This window comes from Tupaia chinensis, unplaced genomic scaffold (genome assembly GCF_000334495.1).
Source record: "Tupaia chinensis unplaced genomic scaffold, TupChi_1.0 Scaffold000426_1, whole genome shotgun sequence".
Taxonomy (NCBI): domain Eukaryota; kingdom Metazoa; phylum Chordata; class Mammalia; order Scandentia; family Tupaiidae; genus Tupaia; species Tupaia belangeri.
The window spans coordinates 358792-382285 of NW_006159931.1; the positions used below are offsets into that span (position 1 = coordinate 358792).

At 39.8% G+C, this 23494-nt stretch overlaps 1 protein-coding gene across 2 annotated transcripts in view; it reads left to right on the plus strand.

Annotated features, from left to right (window-relative positions):
• The window catches only part of LOC102498111 (cytosolic beta-glucosidase), a 132336-nt gene extending 115480 nt beyond the window's left edge, over positions 1-16856 (plus strand). Inside the window, exons 5-6 of one of the 2 annotated variants that reach the window (XR_001370826.2) lie at positions 7639-7742; positions 16724-16856. Coding sequence is in view for 1 of the 2 variants with exons in the window: in XM_014590289.2 (XP_014445775.1) it covers positions 16724-16758 (35 nt within the window). In the remaining variant the exon portion in view is untranslated. The remainder of the gene's footprint in view (positions 1-7638; positions 7743-16723) is intronic. The other variant, XM_014590289.2, reaches the window with a different exon arrangement.
• Positions 16857-23494: the final 6638 nt, after the last annotated feature.

A 23494-nucleotide genomic window follows, 5' to 3' on the forward strand; every position in this document is an offset into this window, starting at 1 on the left:
GGGATCTTGGGCACGCGCGGACACGCGGCCGGCGTGAGTTTTAAGCCACCGGGTCCGGGACACGAACCGTGGTCGACTACGTGGGAGTCCAGCGACATAGCCATTATGCTAACTGCTGGTTCCCATGCCAGGCTGAGTTTTAAGCCACTGGGTCTAGGACTCTACCTGTGGTCAACCACATTGGAGTCCAGTGATGTAACCATGTAACCTTTATGCCATCTGGTGATCCCTGAGCCTTTATTCCAAGTTTGACTACACTGAGCCTCCAGTAATTTGTCAGTTCCAGTCTCGGTGTCCCTACTCTGGGGCTGCCTTTTGGAGTATCATAAACATCTCCTGCAGAGATTTTAGTTCATGAGTTCCTGCTCTGGTAAGTTGGGATTCGGTTTTGTCTGTGTCTCCAATTTCCTTGTTAACGTCTATCCCCACGACCTCAATTCTCTGATAGATCTTAGAAGCGATGTTAATTTTCAGTTTGTTCAGCTGTTTTGCTTGTTATTAGAGCAGGAGTGGTGATTTCTAGGCCCTTGAAGTGCTGGACTGGACAGGGAAAAGATGCCATTCTTTTTATCATCCTCAGAGTTGAAGGTGTCCAGCCGCCGAATCAGTACACGGTTGTTAAATGAAACTGTGCGTTACCTTCGGAAGATGTAGTACTGCAGGCGGGAATGCTCCCTGAAGAAGCTCAGTCACTGGTTGGGGGGCTTGATGGTAACAGATGATGCCAGGTGGCTGTCCCAGAGAGTGAGGGTTGTATATATGCCGAGGAAGGAGAGCTCTCTGCTAGCTGGGGTCCAGGGGTGGATTCATGGGCAAGGAAAATGATATAATATTTATACATATATAAATAATAGCGTGGTAAGAGCAAAATATCAATAGATAGAAATGTGGAAGTGGAAAGCATAAACCCCATGGGTGTGGGGGGCAGTCCCCAGGCCACTTCATCTTAGGGAAGAGAGGGCATGGGTTGGGTTTAGAATGTGGACGGTCTCTGATGTTCTCTAAAGAAAGTTGTTTTTCTCTTAGAGCAACATTGAAGGTTTCTGAGCAGGGTGGTGATGTTTTAAAAGTAACATTTTGGGGGTGCCATTAGGTGGTGTAGTGGTGAAGGCATTGGACTCTCACATGGCTGACCAAAGTTCGAGCCCTAGACCTGGTGGCTTGCTTCCTCACTTTCCCGCTCATTCTCTGGCCAAAATTAATAATATAGATACATAAGATTAAATATTTCTTTGAAAACATTACATTTTGAAGGATAGCAAAAGGAAGCAGGAAATAGGAACCAGATAGAAAGCTTCTTCTAGCCGAATATAGTGGATGTGTTAAGGGCCCTTTTGGGGCGGAAAGTGCATATATGAAAGGTTAATGTATAATTATAATTAATGTATCAAAAGTACTTGGGAACTAAAGTGCAACCTAATCTATTGGATTATATCCTGGAACAGAAAAAAAGGTGGTAATGGAAAACTGGGAAACCCAAATAAAGTTTGTTATATGATTAACAATACTTAACCAGTATCAACTTACGTTTTAATAAATACAAGGGATCTTCCAAACTTGCGTAAATAAGATCGTGCAGTATTTGTCTTTCTATGCTTGGTTTATTTCATTTAGCATGATGTCCTTCAGGCTCATCCGTATTGTCCCAGACGACGAAATGTCGTTCTTTTGAAAGGCTGGATAGTAGTCAGGTATAGATAGTACCACATTTTCTTTATCCATTCCTCTATGATGGATACTTGGGTTGATCCCCTATGGCCAGATACCTGGAGAACACAGATATCTCTTCGAGCTATTGACTTCATTTCCATTGGATATACATACAGGAGTGGGGTTGCTGGATCACATGGTAGTTTTATTTTGAATGTTTGAGGAACTTCCGTTTTCCATAGTATCTCTGTCATTTATATTTCTACCAATAGCATGTGAGGATTTCTCTTTCTCGCACCCTTGCCAACACTTTCCTTTTGTCTTTTTGATACTAGTCGCTCTAGCTGTTTAAGGTGAGCCACACATACTGCTTTAAATGGTTTTTTTTTTTTTGAGAGTTTTTTTCACTATAGGGCGCATGCACTCGTCAGACAGACAGAGAGACATAGAGACAGAAAGTGAGAAATCACCCCCCAGGGCGGATGGTCACACCACAATCCCTTCTCCTCCATTCTCCTCTCGGGAACTTGGGCATGCATGCACATGCGCCCGGCGTGAGTTTTAAGCCACCGGGTCTGGGACACGAACCACGGTCGACTACGTGGGAGTCCAGTGACATAGCCATTACGCTAACTGCTGGTTCCCCTGTTTTAAATGTTTTTGACTTGTTTGCCCTTCCACATTGTGAAGAACTCAAAGTCTAATTCTCCTGTATATAAGGTCTAGTACCAAACAGAATATCTGGCATTCGCAAGTAACTTATAAATAGTTAAATGTGAAATACTCGATGCAAGAGATACTATGTAGTCACATTCCTGTTTGTGATGAAGACTTAAGATGTGAATTGACTTGTTTGATTTTTACAAAAACTCCTGAGGCAGATTTTCCAATTGTGTTCTGTATTTTACGGATGAATAAATTAAGGCAGAGAAGAGATAGGTAACTTCCATAACCATAGAGCCGTAAGTGTTGGGGCCAGTATGAAACCCGTGAGGTCTGTGTGCAGGCATCAAAGTGACGAATCATATTCTTTCCCGCGTTGTGGAAGAATCGGACCTGGCACCCCCGGCTTCCGACTCCTGCTTATTGCCAGTGGGTTGCCCTGGCACACTTTTAGCCGCATGCACCTTTCATCATAAGATGCTCTGTGTCTCAAGGGTACCAGTCAATCCAGTGGGAAAAGGAAAGCTCTTTAGCAATGGTGCTGGAAAAACTGGGTATCTACCTGCAGAGAGATAAACCTGGATTCCTCTCTCTCACCACAAACTAAAATCAACTCAAAGTGGATAAAAGATCTAAACCTATGACTTCAAACTATAAAATTACTGGTGGAAATACTGGGGAAACTCTGGGAGACATTGGGGTAGGCAAAGACTTCTTAAATATGATCCCTCTCAAAGCAGGCAATAATCCCAAACACAGAAATGTGGGATTATATCATATTAAGAAGAAAAGACACAGTGATTAGTGTGAATTGACAGCCCTTGGAATGGGAGAATATTTTTGTCAACTATGCCTCAGATAAAGTACTGATAACCAGAATACACAGGGAACTCAAGAGGTATACCCAGAAAAAAGTAAAAAAAAAAAAAAAATCAACCCAATTAAAAGATGGGAAAATGAGCTGAACAATTTTCTAAGGGATATATATGAGCAGCCAAAAAGCATTTGAAAAAATGCTCAACATCCCTATCATGAGGGCAATGCAATCCAAACCACAATGAGACACCACCTAACACCAGTCAGAAAGGCTAAGATTAAGCAAAAAATGGTAAGTGCTGGTGGGGCTATGGTGAAAGGGGAACTCTCCTCCACTGTTGGTGGGAATTTAAACTGGTCCAGCCACTGTGGAGAACAGTGTGGAGGTTCCTCAAAGATCTACAGAGAGAACTACCATAGGATCCAGCAATTTCACTCCTGGGTATCTACCCAGAGAATAGGAGAAGGCTCAGTCAGAAGTGTTTACACATCTATGTTTGTTGTGACATTATTCACAATTGCTAAGACATAGAACCAATCCAAATATCCATGAACGGATGAATAGATTTAAAAAAATGTGGCACATATATTCTGTGGAATATTACTCAGCCATAAAAACAAGATGATCTTGGCATTTGATAAAAAGTAGATGAATATGGAAGATCTACTGTTGAGTGAAGCCACCCAGGCTATGAAAGAGACATTGTATGTCTCCACTGACTATATAGTGACTGTCTGCACTCCATGGTGGAAATGGAAAGCTTAGATGATACAAAAGCATGGAAAATGGTGATGTATATTGGAGACAATGTGGGAAGAGGGTGGAAGATGGGCAAGAGTCTGAGGAAAGAAATTAAGGAGAAAAATAAAAAGGTAAGACATTTATGGGACACAGAAATGGATTATTAGCTGTTGATGATCATGTGTATAGTATCCTCAACTGGACTGGTTTGAAGTATATTCATGTTGGGTAAATGCACTTTATTATTTATTTATTTGGAGAGGTTTATGCTGTAGGGTGTGTATGCTCACCAGAGAGACAGAGAGAGAGATGGAGAGACAGGAAGTGAGAAATCACCCTCAGGGGGATTGGTCACACCGCAATCCCGTCTCCTCCATCCTCCTCTAGGGATCTTGGGCACATACGCACACGTGCCCGGCATAAGTTTAAGCCACCAGGTCAGGGACTTAACCCACGGTCGACTACATGGGAGTCCAGCAACATGGCCATTACGCCAACTACTGGTCCCAGGTAAATTCACTTTATAAGCTAAGTGATGTATAGTGACTGAATGTATAAAATAAATTAAAATAAAAAAATTAAGAGATGCTCTGGGTCTCCAAGACATCAGTAAATTTTCCATATCTCATGCCTAAGACACATCATGGAGTAGTAAATCTGTTGTTCCTTTCTTTCCTATGAATACCATTGTCCATCCCAAACATTAGTATCTTTGCTTCCACACTCAGCCAGGCCATCTTGTTTCTGAAACCTGTATTTTTCTAAGTTTGCTACTCTTTCCAGAAATGACTGTCACCAAACCAAAATTATTCTCATGATTAAAATGTTCTATTTCTAGTCACCTATTGAGTAGATGTGATGCTTAACCATGTGGACAATGTCACGTAACCTGGGGTTTGATTGCAGCTCTACATTTTATGGAACATGGGACCATAAGCAACTTACTCTTATCTTTGGTTTTTATTTTCTCCACATGTAAAGTGACAATTAAAATGCACTACTTTATAGGACTAAAGTGAGAATTAAATGAGTTGATACATGTAAATTGACTCAGAATATTGTCTGCTAAGTGGTACTTTCCATGCCCACTAACTAGTAGTTATTATTTTCTACAAACTTGAAAGACTTTAAAATTAGTGAAATAATTTCAGACAATTGACCCTTGCTGCCTGCCCACCTTCCACATCCCTTCCATCTGCATGTTGGCAACCAATGGAGTGAAGACATCTACTACAAGTCCCAAGAAGGCAGCTCCTTTCTGCAGTGGGGAATTATTCTTCCCTGGATTAGAGTTCCAACCAAATGTTCAGTTGCTCCATTATGTTTCCAGATCTGCCTGCCCAGGGAATAGAGGGCTGCCTTCTAGTATAGAAGAGTGACCATCTCCCAAAGCCTGCTGGCTGATGGCTTAAGAACTGCCCTTAGCCCACTCTAATTCTGCGGTGGGCTCCATGTACCTGTTGTGAGTGCAGGTTCCATGCATAGAGAACCAGAAACATTTTTATTTACCATTTGTATAGTAATGAAGAAAACTGGTGGAGAAATCACACTGTGAGTCCCAGTCTCCTGCAAATGTCTCCCTCTCTCTTTGCTTCCCTTTAAACGATAATACACAGTTTTATTACTTTAATAGACTGAATTGATTTGTGTCCAAAATGGAGTTAGTGAAAAGATTGGCTGAGAATACATATTTTTTTCTTCCTCTCTGTTTCCTTTTTTTAAAATTTATTTATAGTAGAATGCATCTCTGAAAACTTTCCAGATTCCTTTCCTTCTGATCATATTGTCTATTATAATTCCACCCGATGGCGAACTTCTCCTTATTGACTCTAAATTACATTTAATCCTGTTAGGATCACTTTTTATTGAAAAGCATGCATTGCGATGGCATTGACAGGAATCCAGAAGCCAAGATGCCCAGCCAGAGGAAAATAAACTCTTGAAGCTTTCTAATGCTTGTCATTTTCATGCTGGGCCCAGCTGTGTAGCCTCTTGAAGGATGTAGAGGATTGGGGTGCTCAGTGCAGATAATGGTGGGCTCCCGGGCAGTGTGGAGAGCTCTCCACCACAAGAAAATAATCTTTTGAGCCCAGTGGACTAAGAACCAAAGACCATTTTGAGCTAAGACAGTATAATTCTATTAGTGGAAAGCCCTTGCAGGGGGAAATTGCCTGTGTTGAAATCTGTGTGCAAATTACAATAACAGAACTAAGGGGGCAAATATCTCTATAAATGGCTTTATGATGCTAGTGGCTAATAATATCCTTGTCACACTAGGATCTGAGGACCTAAAGATACAGGAATTTTCCCCCCACAGCATACTGACCTCTTTTCTCAATTTGAGCCTGTGTAATAAGTATAATCCTGGATGCTTCTTTGATAAATTTGATCACTGTTCCAAAGCATCCTATTGTTTCTTATCAAGAAAAAGTAGACATTAAGGTCTTCTCATCATTGCTGTGGGTTGACCGCTCATAGAATTGATGTCATCTAAAAGCCCCATTTTGGCTAAAAATCTTGCATGAGTAAGATTCGGGTAATTTGCCTGGAATTTTGTGGTGATGAGTCTTGTTAATATTGCTGTTTTGATATGATGTATAAAGTGTATTTAAATGCATAGCTCAGTTGAGAATGGATTCATTAGAAAGGGGAGAAGAGGAAAAGAAAAGCTGTCCACACAAATGCTATTCAGTGTTCAGGGTGATGGACTCCAGAAATCCCCAGGATGGTAACTGGTGAATGGCTAATGCCACATCTGCCAGCACCCTGCTCTCCTGGGTGGGCCCTCCTCATTCACTGGACAGAGGCTGTAGGGTTAAAGTGCATGCTGCACTTTCCTAGCTCCATAACAGAGAGCACGAGCAGACGGCTGTCATGGATTGAGAACAGTGCCATGTAAGTAAGTAAAGACGCGGTTCATAATTCTATGAAAGGATGATGGCGACACTTACTCTAGAGTTAAGCAATAATGGAACCGATTATTGTTTGAGCTCTAGTGATAGATTAGGGAGTTCAGTGCCATACATCTCTCTCCTAACTATAGCTGAATTAAGACAGTAATTGGGGCCAGGTGATGGTGCAGGGGTAACAACTGACCCCACAGGGGAAAGCTGTTGCTTCCCAGTCCTGGGACCTCCTTGAGCAGTCCTGGTATCTGTGTGTGCCGTGATCCAGTCAGGCTGAAACTAGGGCATGGAATGCTCTGGAAAGACCCTGTTGGGGATCTCTCTCTTACAGAAAAAAAATGTAGAAATTAAGATAATAACCGGTTGGTTTTGTTTCCTCCTGCTTTTCTTCCCACCTGCCTTCCTTGTCTTCCTCTTTTCCTTCTTTGTTTTCTCTCACCAATCACTTAGTCTTTTCTTCCTCTCTTCATTCATCCATTTAATCACTTGCTCTCTTATTCTTTTATCAGACAGGTAAGAACCCATTGCGGTTCTGGGATTGTGTTGGTACTGGGACTACACTATGACCAGCCATACCCTATATTTGGTCCTTTTAAAACCACCATTTGTGTAGGAAGGTGTTGACTTACCCAGTAGAAGACAGAGTCCATGCTTAGGGCACAGTAAAGGAGGAGCCATCCCTTCCCCCCTTTAAAAATCAGGTTTAAGAACGTCAGTAAGATGGCCAACTGGAAGCTCCTAGAGCTCTTCACCCCCATCAAAAAACAGAAAACAAAAAACAAACAAACAAAAACACCTTCCAGCAAATAAATAGCCACGTTTTGACCAAAATAACTAAGAAAGAGTTCTTCTTTACTGTAGGGCACAGGAATTAGGCTGGCCTCACAGAGAAGGGAGGGAAACAGTTGCCTCTACCACCCATTATCACCAGCTTGGAAGGAAGAAACTCTCCCTGCAAGAAAAAGGTAAGCAAGAGGACCCCAGTAACCCTCCTCATCTCTGCAGACACCTGTAGTCTTTGGTGCTGGAGATCCTGCAGTTCTTACAGGTTCTGATCCCAACAGAGGAAGCTCTCCAAGGTCCACATTGTGAATGAACCCCAGAGAAGGAGCCAACGGTGTGCCTCCACCTTGGAACCCATGCCGCTACTGCTTTGTGCCATTTTGGAACTGGGGCCACTTCTAGGGTGCATTTTACTCTGAGAGTGAATAGCCACTGCACGCACCTTCCTGCCCCCACCCCTGTGCCCTGAGAATTAGGCACGGCAACACACCCACCTGGTAATATGCCACCTTTGAGGAGAGCTACTGCTATGAGTTACTTCACAGAACTGCTCTATCTCACCACTTCAGTCACTACTGGACTGTTCTCCCCCATGTAAGGCCAAGCTCTTCAAAATACGAGAGTAGTCCCATCCCAGGTACCATGGGCAATACAGTAGTAGGCTGCCCTCCAGGGAAGTCTGGTCTACTATAGCAGTTGCACCCAACCCTTTGGGGGCTATCAGTGTCCAGTACACAACTCCCAGCTCCAGAGCTGATGGGTGTCCCACCCCCAAGGATTCAGCAGATCTGCTCACACAAGTAGTCATACTTCCTGGGGCTATGCACATGCAGTGCCTCACATCCAAGGGAATCAGAGTCTTGACCTAGCTGTGCCAACTCACCTGCCATGCCACACAATCACAACACTTTATCTCCTTGGGACTGGACAAGTCCTCCCACAAGCTGAACTGCTGAGATAACCATCTCTCCAGGTACCAGGGTTGCCACTGTGCTACTCCTCACTCCATCGGGTCATATAGGGGTCCTTGCTGCTGCTGACCCCGGCATCACAGAGCCTGGACAACTCTTGTGTCCCACCATTCCAAGGTCCAGAGTCACCATTATGGGAGACTTTGTTCTCTGGAGCTGAGCTGCTACTGTGCCCTGTTGGTTCTAGGTCCTGACTTGTAACTTTATCCTATTCCTTGAGCCTCTGGTGTGCCTATTCTTCCCCAGAGCCATGGTAGTGCTGTGTGCTCTACCTCCCAGCATCAGAACCACAAGTATGTCCCAGACCCCTTGGCTGAAGTTGCTGAGGTATGCCTCAGAGCAACAGGCCCTAACTAAGAGGGAGGACTACCCACTTGTGTTTTGGAGAATGAACCTCTGCCTCAAGTCTCAGGGTCTGAAGTACTTTTGCAAGACTCTGAGCCCAGAAACCCAGTCTACAGTCATTCTGAGCATCTGTATCCTGGATCCTCGTACTGCTGTGGCTGCCTATGAGATATGTCAGACCCAATACCAAGAGAAATCTGCTCCACTAAGACTCCTTCTGTGAGGAAAACAAGAACAAGGTGATCCCTAAATCCCTGGTCTGAATAACTTGTGCAGCCAAAGCCACTGTCATGACTCCTGCAACCTAGATCACTGAAAGACCCACAGTCATCACTGAACGTTAATCACAACTGCAACAGTTTTGTGGAGGCTATCCCACTGCAGTGATATGGCACTGGAGCCCTGCAGGATCTCAACCAGCATCTCTAGCCCATCTTCAAATGAAAGTCTTCCCATACCTAAGTTTATGAAGTTGGGAAGAAGTGACTGTACCACCAGATACTTAAACATCAAGAAAAGGAAACAAGAAACATGAAAAATATGATACTACCAAAGGAACACAATAATTTGCTAGTTATTGACCCCCCCACACCCCCCCAAAAAACCCCAGAAATTTATAAATTGCTAGAAAAGAAATTTAAAATAATGATCAGGGAAACTCAGCTACAGAGATAATAGATAATTGGATAATTCAATGAAATTGAGAAAACAATTCATGATCTGAATGACCAATAAATATTTATGTTATAGTAGTTCCAGAAGGAGAAGATAGAGAAATGCATAGAAAACTTACTTAATGAAATAATTTCTGAAAACTTCCAGTCTGCGAGAGATATGGACATCCAGATCCATAAAGCTCTAAGGTCCCCGAACAGATTAAATCAAAAGAAGAACCCTCCCCTCTGGGATACATTATATTTAGACTGTCAAAAGGCAAAGGCAAAGAGAATTTAAAAAGTAACAAGAGAAAATTGTCAATTCACATGAAACGGAAATTCCATTAGACTATCAAGGGATTTCCCAGCAAAAATCCTTAAAGGCCAGGAGATAATAATAACATGATATATTAGATTGTTGTAAAAGTCATGATATATTTTTTTTAATTCAAAAACGTGTTGTGACTTTTCTAAGAACCCAATATCTACAGTGCTGTAAGAGAAAAAAAAATGCCAGCTAGGAATCCTATACCCAGAAAAACTGTCCTTCAAAAATGAAAGTGAAGTAAAGTCTTTCACAGATAAAGAGAAGCTGAGGAATTTCATTACCCTTAGACCTGCCTTATAAGAAATGCTTAATGAATTCTTAAAGTAGAAATGAAAGAGTAGTAATTGCTATTATGAATATGTACAAAAGTATAAAACCTATTTGTAGAGGTAAGTCAAATCTATAATACTCCAGCACTGTAATGGTGGTTTTTAAGCCATACATATGTCTAGTAGGAAACTTAAAATTCAAAGTGGTAAAAAATGCCTAAAGCTACACCAAGTTATTAAAAAATATACAATATAAAAAGATGTAAACTGTGATATTGAAAACATTTGTTGTCGAGGAGATAGTAAAAGTCTAGAATCTGTGTATGTGACAGAAGTTAAATTGTTACCAGCTTAAAGTAATTCATTATAATTATAAGATATTTCACATAAGTGACATGGTAACAACAAAACAAAACAAAAAAGCAACAGCATATATGCAAATGATAAAGAAAGGAATCAAAGCTTAGCACCCCAGAAAATTATTAAGTGGGTCAGCTGGTGGCGTAGTGGTTAAGGTGGCTGGATCCCACATGGCCAACCTCACAGTTTGAGTCTCAGACCTGGTGACTTGAAACACACATCAGGTGCATGTGCATGTGTATGTGTGTCCAAAATCGCAAGAGGAAAATGGAAGAGTGGGGATTGGAGTATGATCATCTCCTTCAGTGCTTTCACTTCCTCTCCCTTTCTTGGTCTTTTTCCTGAAAGCGCATGCATCCTCTAGCAAATGAAAAAAAAAAAAAAAAAAGGAAAGGAGAATTTTCTCTTTTTCTTTTAGAGAGATTTTTGCTACAGGGCATGAACTCACCTGAGAGACAGAGAGAGACAGAGAGACAGAAAGAAAGAAATCGCCCCCCTCTCCCCAGAGGGGATGGCCATACTGCAATCCCTTCTCCATTCTCCTCTTGGGTCTTGGTCACGCACACACACACACACACACACACACACACACACCTGGCGTGAGTTTTTTAAGCTGCTGGGTCTAGTACTCAACCACATGGGAGTCCAGTGATGCAATCGTTATGCCATCTGTTTGTCCCAGGGAAATTTTCAAATCGCAAAGATAAATAAAAAGAAAGGACAACAGAAACAAAAGCGCAATGAATGAAGCAACCAGAAAACAAAGAACAAAATGGTAGTAGTGGGCCCTTACCTATCGACAATAACCTCAACTGTAGATGGATTAATTTTACAAAAGATACAGTGTGACTGAATGGAAAAAACATTAGTTTCAACTATGTGCCACCTGTAAGAAACCCACTTAAGCTTTAAGAATACCCATAGACTGAAAGTGAAGAGAGAGAAGAGATTCCTTACAAATATAGTAACTAAAGAGAACAAGGTGGTTATACTTACAACTTATAAGATAGACTTCTAGTAAAAACTATGACAAGAGCAAAGAAGGTCATAAGTTAGTGATAAAAGAATTATCAAGAGGATATGTCCATTGTAAATATAGTGGGTTGTCGGAAAAGTCACGGCGTATTTTTCCATAGAAAAATTATCATGACTTTTCCCACAACCCAATACATGCTTCCACTACTGAAGAATTTAAATACATTAAGCAAATATTAATGGACATGAAAGGAGAAATAAGTAGCAATATAATAATAGAAGGAAACGAATATCTCACATTCAACAAAGGGTAGATCAGACAGATAATTAAGGAAATACTGGACTTGAATTGCCCATTAGACCAAATGGACCTGAAAGACATGTCGACATGGAACTTGCCATCCAGGCAGCAGAGTACGCATCTAAAAAATAATCTAGCACAGATGACCCTGTACTAAGCCACGAAACAAATCTTAACACCTTTAAAACATTAAAACTATGGCTAATAAAATATCAGATCACAATGAAATGAAAGTAAAAATGAGTAACAGGAGAAATCTTAGAAAATTTATAAATATGTGGAAATCAAATAACACGTTCCTGAACAACCAAAGAGTCAAAGAAGAAATCAAAAGGAAAAATTTAAAAATATTTTGAGACAGATGACAATGGAAACATAGCATACCAAAACCTATGGGGTGCGGCAGAAGCAATTTAAAGAGAAAATATGTTAACGAAAAGAATTTTAAATAGTCTGTGTTAAGAAAGAAGACCCTTCCTTATGCTTCAAGAAAACAGGAAAAGAAGAACAAACTAAACTCAAGATTAGCAAAAGAAATAATGAAAACGAGAACAGAAATAAATAAAAAATAGAAAAAAACAGAAAGGATCAATAAAGCTACAAGTTGATTAAAAAAAAAAGGCAAAATAAATTAATGGGGCCAGCACATGATGTGCTGATTAAGGTGTTGGATTCCCACATGGCCAATCACAGTTCGAGTCCCAGACCTGGTAGCTTGAAAATCGTGCTGTGTGTGTGTGTGTGTGTATGTGTGTGTGTATACCCCCAAAATCTTGACAGGAGAATAGAGGAGAGGGGATCATAGTATACCCCCCTGGGGCATGATTTCTCACTTTCCCTCTCTCTGGTAGGTACATGTGCTCTATGGCAAAACCCTAGGGTGAAAAATATCCTGACAAATCCTTAGCTAGTCAGAAAAAAAGACAGAAGACACAAATAAATAAAATTAACAAAGAAAGTGAAAAATGACAATGGACATTTCAGAAATAAAAGGCTCATAAGACATTATAAAAAATTATGTCAACAAGTTAGATAATGTCAACAACCTAGACAAAAATGGACAAATTCCTTGAAAAATACAGTGTACCATGATTGCATTGGGAATAAATAGAAAGCCTAAAAAGATCTATGGCAAATAAAGTGATTGAAGTAATCAAAAACTTTCTAGCAAAAAAAAAAACAAGTCCAATTCTCAGCTACATTCTATACAACATTCAAATAATTAATACCAATACTTCTTAAACTCTTCCAAATAATAGAGCTAGACAGAATATTTCCAAACACATTTCATGAGGACAACATCGCTCTGATACCCATGGCAAACATCACACACACACCCAAATACACACTCACACACACTCCCGACAGGCTCACTTCTCTCAGGAATATTAATGTTAAAATCCTCAAAAACATTTGCAAACCAAATCCAACATGTCAAGAGGATTATACATTATGACCAAAGGGGGTTAATGAACATATGCAAATTAATCTAATTGATACATCACATTAACAGGATGAAAGATTAAAATCACATGATCATATCAGTTCAATGTGGAAAAAGCATTCAATATCCTCTTCTCTCTTTAAAGTTTTATTCGTTTTTTTCCATGAACAAGAGAAAGAGACAGCACACCCAATAAGGTCTTGATGTCACCATATACCCCTGACTTCAGTTTATCCTGGATCATGGGCAGATATGTGCCTGCACACTTGGGGAGGTTTGGGTACACAAACCCAGAGACTTCTGTGACTAAGCCTCTCAAAGTGCCATATTCTACTACTGTGCCACCATCAAGTCCCCATCACTATTTCTTGATATAAACTCCCAGTGTTTTATGTATAAAAACCTCCTTCATATAATAAAGACCATTTATTAAATGGACCACATTTCAATGAATGAGGAAGCATTAAAAGCTTTCACACAAAGGTCCAACATAAGGATGTTGCCCACTCTCACCATTTCTGTTCAACAAAACATTAGAAATATTAGCAAAATGAATCAGATCAAAAGAAGAAAATAACACTAGAAGTACTAGCAAAATGAATCAGATCAAAAGAAGAAAAGGTGTTCACGTTAAAAAGGAAAAAGTAAAATGATCTCTATTTGCAGATGCCATGATTTCAAATGTAAACTAACCCAAAAGATTTCACACAAAAGCACAGAATTCAGTAACGCTACAAAATATGAAATCTAGCTGTTATCAAATAGTTGAATGATAACAAATATTGCTCAAAAAATACTGTGCACCGTGGGTGGGAATGGACATTGGTGCAGCCACTGTGAAAAGTGGTATGAGAGTCTTTCAAGAAATTGAAAACAGAACTACCACATGACCCAGCGTGTACTCAGAGGAAACGAAACCACCACCTCCTGAAGATATCTGCACTCACACGTTCACTGTAGCATCATTCATAATAGCCAAGACATGGAAACAAGCCACATGGTCATCGATGGCTAAATGGGCAAAGGCACTGTGGTTATTTCTGGTTGTCTTTTGTTATTCATGTGGAATAGATTCCAGAAGCTCCCCTGGATACCGACATCTGGAGATGCTCAAGTCTCATGTAAAGCGATGTAGAACAGTATTTGCATACAACCCCCACACACTCTCCTGTATATGCTCAATGATCTCTAATTACTTATAATACCTAATATAACACAAATGCTATGTAAATGGTGATACTGCTGCTTTTAAACTTCCATTATTTTACTGTTAATATCTTTTCAAATACTTTTGATCTGCAGTTGGTTAAATTCATGGATGTAGAACCAACTATATAAACAATGGAATAGTATTCAGCCTTAGAATGAGATTTTGTTATTTGTCACAACATGGATGAGCCTGAAGGACATTATGTTAAGCAAAGTAAGCCAGACACAGAAAAGAAAATACTGTGTGATCGCATTTATACGTGGGATCTAAGAAAAATTAAATATATAGAGATAGAGAACAAAACAGTGCTTACTGAGGGTAGGAGTGGAAAAAGAAATGGAGATACATAACTTAGAGCACACAAAGTAGCAGGCATGTAGGATAAACAAGTGTAAAGATCTAATGTAGAACATGAGGACTGTCGTTAAGAAAATTGTACTTTATTTGGGATACATGCTAAACCAGTAGTTTTGTGTTGTTTTGTTTTGTTTTGCCATATGGCTCATGTGGTCACTGGAGAGAGACAGAGACAGATAGAGAGAGAGGCAAAGAGAGAAATCACCACCTGAGGGGATGACCACCCTACAATCCCTTCTCCATTCTTCTCTCAGGATCTTGGACACATGTCCACACATGCCAGGAATGACTTTCAAGCTGCCAGGTCTAAGAGTCAAGCCATGAAATTGGCCATGTGGGAATCTAGAGCCTTAACCATCATGCCACCTGCTGGCCCTTCTAAACCAGTAGACTTTAGCTGCGGTAGTCACAAAATGAAAAAAGGGAAAGGATAGCTCTGTATGATTATGGCTTTGTTAATTTGCTTCACTACAGTATTTTATTTAACTTTCGATGTGTATCTCATACTTATACATGATAACATTTATTTTAAAAAGTAAAAATGAAGTTCAGTATATGATATTTGGAGTATTGCATTGAAGCAGTCGAGATGGGTAAAAATCAAAACCCTATTGAATTTCTTACACTTATTTTAAAGTTTTGATTTTTTTCTTTTTTTTTTTAATTTCAAAATCCATCTGGTGTTGGAAGAGATACTATTATCTTGTCAGAGCTTAGGGCCTCTAAAGTCTTAATAGAGAACATGTGGGGAACGAGTAATTAGACAGTGACATTGAACAAGTAATTAGAAGTGTGATGAGTACTGTAAAGGAGAACAGAGTGCTGTGGAGCATTTGACAGGGGGACCCTAACCTCCCTTCTCTTTTCTGTATGAAATCCAAGATGCACATTTTTAAACCACATTGAAGAAAGCCCTTGAAAGAGTTGGTGTTTACGCTGCCTGGACTAGGCGAGGGGTCAGAGGAAGCCATCACTATTTCAGGCTGCTTGTGAACAGTATAGAAACACTCGTCTGGGCAGTTGTTTGCAGGGCATTTGAAAGCCCTTGTGAAATAATTTAAACAGAATAAATTGTATTATTTCTTTTTGTCCTCTTTTTTTTTTTTTAAATATCTTTCTTATTTATTTTTTAGGGATTTGTCATAGAATGTGTGTACTCCCTGGAGAGAGACAGTGAGAGGGAAAGTGAGAAATCACCCCTAGGATGGATGGCTATGCCACAATCCCTTCTCCTCCATTCTCCTACTAGGATTTGGGGCTCACCAAGGCATAGTGGTTAAGGTGTTGGACTCCCACAGGGCTGATTGCATTTGAGTTCCAGCACAGTATCTTGAAAGTCATGCTGGGTGCATGTGTATGCATGCCCAAAATCTCAAGAGGACAATGTAGGAGACAGGATTGTGTCATGGCCATTCCTCTGGGTGGGGGGTGGGGGTGATTTCTCGCTTTCTCTCTCTCTTTCCGTATCTCCGTGAGCTCATGTACCCTGTTGCAAAAATCTCTCTCTAAATAAAAATAAAAATAAAAATAAATAAATAAATAAATAAATAAATAAATAAATAAATAAAATTGAGCAGTTGGGCAATTTCGATTTAAGGAACAAACATCGTTTTCTTCATCTCAGTGACAGCAGTTTAAGGCAGAGAAGCTGAAACAGTCCTTCATCCACAGTGTGTGGATAAACTTTAAGCATTTTGCTCCTCATGGCTCTGAGGAGTTCTGGAGACTCAAGGTAGGGACTATTTCTAGGACAGCTTTATGGTACCAGAAGTAAGACTTCGTTGGATGGTCTCCAGGAAGTTTTTTATAAAATCATATGTCAATAAGAATAATATATAAAGTATATGCTAGCATATGCCAGTGGTGTTCAAATTTAGTGGGCATCAGAGTCACCTGTAGGCTTGTTAAAACATGGATCACCATACATCACTCTGGTTTCTGACTCAGGTCTAATGGAGCCTGAGGACTTGCATCTCTATTGAGCTCCAGGATTTACCTGCTGTGCCCATTTGAGAGCCTTCGGTGTATGCTGATGAGGCAACTCACCTTCATAACAAGAATTCAGCAGCGTATTGGACCAAGTATGAGGAGACGTGAGTAGAGCTTCCAGCTCCATTGTTTAAACGGATTGACAATCTTAATCTTGTCCTTGAATTTCTTCCAGTAGCTTTCCTTAACTTTAGAATGTACATGTTTACAATAGTGTCGTCACAGGGTCGAATTATAAAATATATCTGAAAGAATTTTGTCAGCTGGAAAAAAAATAATAGATTAAAAGTCTTTCTCTTAGCTCCAGCATGATCATACATCTTTTTATATAATCCATCTAATGAGCAGGTGGAAGGACAGAGCATTGTGAGGATGAATCTTTGATTTACTCAAGCATGGTTGCAGGAAGAATGTAGTGAGGAGTATTGATACATGACAGATCCACATCACTGAACAATTGGGTTGTGGCTGATTCTGTGGTACTCCTGGAGTTCCTGTTATTGTTATATTTGGTAATCTATCAGTTTTGTTTCTTTGAAATTAGAGCTGCTAATTTTTCTCAGTCTGTTGCAAGTCTGGGTGAATGGATGAGGCTCTTTAGCCAAGTGTGGTTGAACTTTCTTCAAGAGTGATAGATTGTTGAGGAAGAACGGTATTGCTTAAATGCTATAAAAACAAACAAACTCAAACCAAGTAGCAAGTTTGTTTTGGCTATATAAGTCACTTATACTTACTGATGAACTTTAAAAACAACCATCATTTTTATTTTCTGGAATATTTATTCATTGTACAGTTCCTTTTGTTTACATTTATTAAAGCTTTAAAAAGATAAACCTTAAACTAAAAACCTTTCTATCCTCATCAGCTAAAAATGAGACCCCATATTTTAGTGACCATCAGCTGCCTAATGTGCTTGGTCTTGAGTCTCACTAGAGCCCTACCAGAGCTGAACTGTGCGAAGAGACATAGAACACTCTGAGCCCTGGTGAAAATGTGAAAATCCATGTGTCCTTGAAACAAATCTGTTAAATGTACTGGGAGAGCAGCAAAATTGAGAATCCCTTCCATGGGGGTATCTAGAAATCCTTTATTTGGCCATTAGACTGTTCATGGAACTTATCACTTTCAAATGGTGACAGAAAATCTTTGAGAGAGGTCTCTCCTGTCCAGCAATGACAAAGAAAACATCCCTGCATTTCAGGGATTGGTGGTTGTTCTGAGCCATGGAGACACGTCAGGTGGTCCTCAAGGTTTCACTTGAAATATGGTTTTCCCTCAAGCTTTGGGATGCATGTTTACTTGTGTTTTAATAATTATGGCTGGAAGATTTCCCATAGGAAGATGAATTATGGTCCAACAACTTTTCTAGGGGAGAATAATAGGAGGGAAGAAACTACATTAAAAGAGTCCAGGTTTGCAGAACTCATGGGACATCAGTGAGGTCAGTCTTCAGCTCTCAGAAGAGCGACCCATCCGTAACTGAAAGATGCAAGTCCTACTGAATAGGCTGGACTCCAGAGTCAGCCAGGGTTGAATTCCATGTCCTACCACTCTCCAGTTCTCTGACCTTGAGCAAATAACCTTTTCAGAGCCTCAGCTTCCTCTTTTATAAAATCAGCTTAAAAATATTTTCTTCCCCACATATGGATGGTGAAGATTCCAGCTAGATTGTGTGAGGGAACTTCCAAAGCTACATGGAAAAATGGAATTAAAATGCAAATATATTGGTGCAAATTTTTTTTGAAATCTAGGCATAGTTTTTTCATAATACACATTTTCTATTAACTTACTGAAGATCTTCAACACTCCCTACCCTTTGGTCTGGTCCTTGAGAAGAGAGCAAGATGCTTACCCATTTGTTGAAAGGTTGGGCAGAGAGCTGACTGTATGTGAGTGCTGTGAATATCCGTCAATGCACCCCACTGAGATTAGTCCATCTCAGCATGCAGTTACACTTACATATACCTGCTCAACTGAGGGAACACAATTTTTCTATTTCACTTAAAAAAACAAAAGTATAGTGTGGGTCAACTCCCTTATTCACCTCTCACAACTCCTTAAAATATATTCGACCTTTAATTTGGACACCCTATTATTAGAAAGATGAAATAGCAAAATTTCTTCCCAGAAATCTAGGCATAGTTTTTTCATAATACACATTTTCTATTAACTTACTGAAGATCTTCAACACTCCCTACCCTTTGGTCTGGTCCTTGAGAAGAGAGCAAGATGCTTACACATTTGTTGAAAGGTTGGGCAGAGAGCTGACTGTATGTGAGTGCTGTGAATATCCGTCAATGCACCCCACTGAGATTAGTCCATCTCAGCATGCAGTTACACTTACATATACCTGCTCAACTGAGGGAACACAATTTTTCTATTTCACTTAAAAAAACAAAAGTATAGTGTGGGTCAACTCCCTTATTCACCTCTCACAACTCCTTAAAATATATTCGACCTTTAATTTGGACACCCTATTATTAGAAAGATGAAATAGCAAAATTTCTTCCCAGGTCTTCCATGTCATAGGATTTCCTGGGGACATACTTGATTAAAACTTGACATGACGAAAGTTTTATTTTATACAGGATGAAATAAATGCAAAAGGACCATGACTATGTGACTATCATAGTTTGTATTCTTGAAGTTTGGATCTAATTTTTGATTTAGGCGTTTTGCCCCCAATGAAATATTATGTGTTATAATGTAGCAGCTAATAAGATCTGATACAGTGACTTTAAATTGAATTTCATTAAAAAAATAAGAGCATAAAATGTCTTCCTAATAGTCTTAATTAGGGAAAATGGAAGATCACAGTATTTCTATATTAATGCAGTAACTTAGATAATTGGGATAATATAATATACATCGTGAGAAAAATAGGAAGTCTGGAAGCCGAAAGGAAAATAACCCACTATTTCCCAGTTCCTAGTTTTTGTGTGTCTAGATGGAGGAGGCTCACCAGATGTCAGGCATAATGTTTTGAAGTAATTATTCTCTTTCACGTGGACAAGTCAGTATTGTCCTGCTGCAGCCCTGGTTGTGTAGTGACTGCTTCCCTGGGAAAGGCATTGTTCAGAATCTCACTGCTGCATAACAACTGCCACTTGTCCTCCTGATTAGGGCATTGTATGAAAACAGTGCATCCATTGCAGGGTTCTCACTAATCTCTCTCCTTTCATCCAACGCCTCCCAGTTTCTCAGAGAGCTCTGCCTTTGCATTTTTAATTGAATGCTTCTAAAAGTTGATATTCATGTATTCTGCTTGCCTGAAATCTCTGTTCATACCTCACGATGAAGGTCTTATCTTTCTCTTTTATATTTCATTCTGGTCGGGGAGTGAAATTAAGCTCGCTTCTCTAATTGGGAGCCACATGGGGCATCTGCATGATGGTAACTGTACCAGAGCTCAATAGCTACCCAACACTGGAAACAGAAGGTCGCCATTTTGTAAAACCAGAGAAAATGCTACTGGGTGTTTTGCAGAATTGTCAATCAGGATAGAATGGACACTAATTGCTTTTCCCACAGCTGTTAACATTTCTCTTCAGTAGCCAAGCAACCCTTAAGACAAGAGCGAACTCTCTAAGACATCTGAAAATTTTCTGCAAACCTAAATATAGGCTTCCAAGGTGACATCTGTGTTGAATTGTCTATTGATGGACATAAACGAAGAGCTAACACTTCTGAACAAAGAATATTGTAGAGAGATCTGATTCTGTGGAAAGGGCATAATGATCACATAGATAAAACTGCACTATGGTTACAACTTTGGGGCGTATTTGTGTCATAACGATGTTATGTTTCTCTGTAACAGTGTTCTCCAAAGTAGATGTGGGTATAGCTAGGGCTGAGCAAACCAATTCAATGAGGTATGGAAACAAGTCATTAAAACTTGTCTCTATTTATTATTATTTAAAAATGTAAAAAGTGTGAAATGAACTAGTTGGGACCAGCAAATAGTGTAGTGGTTATGTTGCTGGACTCTAATGTAGTCAGACTCAGTTTGAGTCCTGGACCTGGGTGGCTTAAAGCTCACATCAGGTGCATGTGTGTGTGTGCCCAAAATTCTGAGAGGAGAATGGAGGAGAAGGAATGTGTGACATGGTGTTTCCTCTGGGGGGGGGGTGACTTCTTGATTTCCGTCTCTCTGGTAAGTGCAAATGCCCTATAGCAGAATCTCTCTCTCTTCTTCTTCTTTATACATATGTATGCATATGTGTATATGTATATACATATATGTGTGTGCAGAAAGAAATATATATGTGTGTGTGTATATACACACACATGCATTTATATATAGTATATATAGTATATATGCACATATATTTATATATATATATATCTAGTATATATATACATATAAAGAACTAGTAAGACTCCATTGCAAAGCAACAGACAAATAATCCAATTAGAAAGTGGGCAAAGGACTTGAATAGATATTTCTTCAAAGGAGAAATGGCCAACAGGTATATGAAAAAGTGTTCAATGTCACTTGTTACCAGGGCAATGAAAATTAAAACCACAATACAATATTCCCTCATACCTGTTCAAAGGGCTGTTATCAAAAAGATAAGGTGTAGCTTGGAAAAACCACCCTTATACACTGTGGCTTGGAATGTCAATTGGTACATCCATTCTGGTAAATAGCACGAAGTTTCCTTGAAAAATTAAAGTAGAACTACTGTATGATTCAGCAATCTCTCTTCTGGATATTATCTCAAAAAAAAAACAGTAGCTAAAAGAAATACATGCACACCCATGTTTACTGTAGCATTATTCTCCATAACCAAACATTGAAACAACCTATACGTCCACTAACAGATGGGTGGATAAAGAAATTTGGTATATAGATAAGGAATATAGAGACAAGGGAATAGCATGAAAACGATGGAAATCCTGCCACGCGGAATATCATGAAGAACTTTGACGGCATTATACTGAGTGAAAGAATTCTGAGAAAGACAAAACCATACGATCATACATGTGAAGTCTAAAAAAGTCAAACTCATGAAAACTGAGAGGAGACTGGGGCTGGAATTTAGGAGAAATGGGGGTGTGTTGGTCAAATGGCACCAGGTTACAGCTGTAAGACTGCATAAGTTCTGAGATCTAGTGTGCAGTGTGGTAACTAAATGACACTGTATCATGTGCCTGAAATTTGGTGATGGAGTAGATTTTAAATGTTCTCACCGTACAGCAGTTGTAGATGTGTTCACTAACTAGATTGTGGTCGTCATTTCATGTTATATAGAGAAACCATGTTGTACACTTTAACTTCATACAGTTTTCTTATCCCATCCCAATAAAGCTGCAAACATAAAGATTAATTAAAAAATACAAGTTTTACTAACAGTTAAATTTTTTTTTTTTTAAAAAAAGGGCGCGTGCGCTCGCCAGACAGACAGAGAGAGACATAGAGACAGAAAGCGAGAAATCACCCCCCAGGGGGGATGGTCACGCCGCAATCCATTCTCTATTCTCCTCTTGGGATCTTGGGCACACATGGGTCCGGCGTGAGTTTTAAGCCACCGGGTCCGGGACACGAACCGCAGTCGACTACGTGGGAGTCCAGCAACATAGCCATTACGCTAACTGCTGGTTCCCTAATAGTTAAATTTTTGAAGTGTTAAACAGTTACAATTCATAAGTAAATATACATATATTGAGAAGGCATACTTAAAATTTTTTTTACTAATGGGTTTGTGTATTTGATATCTATCACTACATAACAATTGTCCTTCCAAAAGTCAGCTTTAAACAACTAACATTTACTTTCTCTTAGATCAGAAATCTGGGTATAATTTCGTTCACTGCCTCTGCCTTAGGATCTCTTATGAACTGAAATTAAGCTGTTGGTCAGGGCTGTGGTCACATTGAAGGCTCAAACTGGGGAAGGTCTATTTCAGGCTCACTAATCTGGCCGTTGATAGGATTCGGTACTTGCAATCTATCAGACTGAGGCAGCCTCAGTTCCTCACTGGTGGTCGACTAGAGACCTTCTCTTTCTTTGCCTTTGTATTGGGAATCTCACTTAACGGCACCTGGTTTTCCTCAGATCCAGCAAGCAAGAGAGAGAGAAACCATGCAAGAGCCAGTCTTTTTATAACCTAATTTTAGAAGAGACATTGCATTTCTCTTGCTATACGTTATTCTAACAGAATTAAAGAGAAGGAAATCTGTAGAATAGAATAGAAGAAAATAAAATAGAATAGAAAAAAAACAAAATAGAATAGGTGTCACTAAATCTAGCCCAGGCTCAAGGAGAGTGGATTAAACAAAGATGCAGGGATCTTCTGAGAGTATCTTAGATGTTACTTATGCATAATCAAAATTCTGGAAGCCACTTCTCTAGAGCATAAATTGTGAACTCTTTTCTATAAAGCCCTAGATTATAAATATTTTAGGAATGGCAAGTCACATACGACTTTTGTTGAATCTTCTTCTCTTTTCTTCTTCTTCTCCTTCTTCTTCTTTATTTTTCCAGACTTTTAAAAATATGAAAGCTTCTTGGGAACCAGCAGTTAGCGTAATGGCTATGTCACTGGACTCCCACGTAGTCGACCGCGGTTCGTGTCCCGGATCCGGTGGCTTAAAACTCACGCCAGACGCGTGTGTGTGCGTGCCCAAGATCCTGAGAGGAGAATGGAGGAGAAGGGATTGCGGTGTGACCATCTCCCCTGGGGGTGATTTCTCACTTTTTGTCTCTCTGTCTCTCTCTCTCTCTGT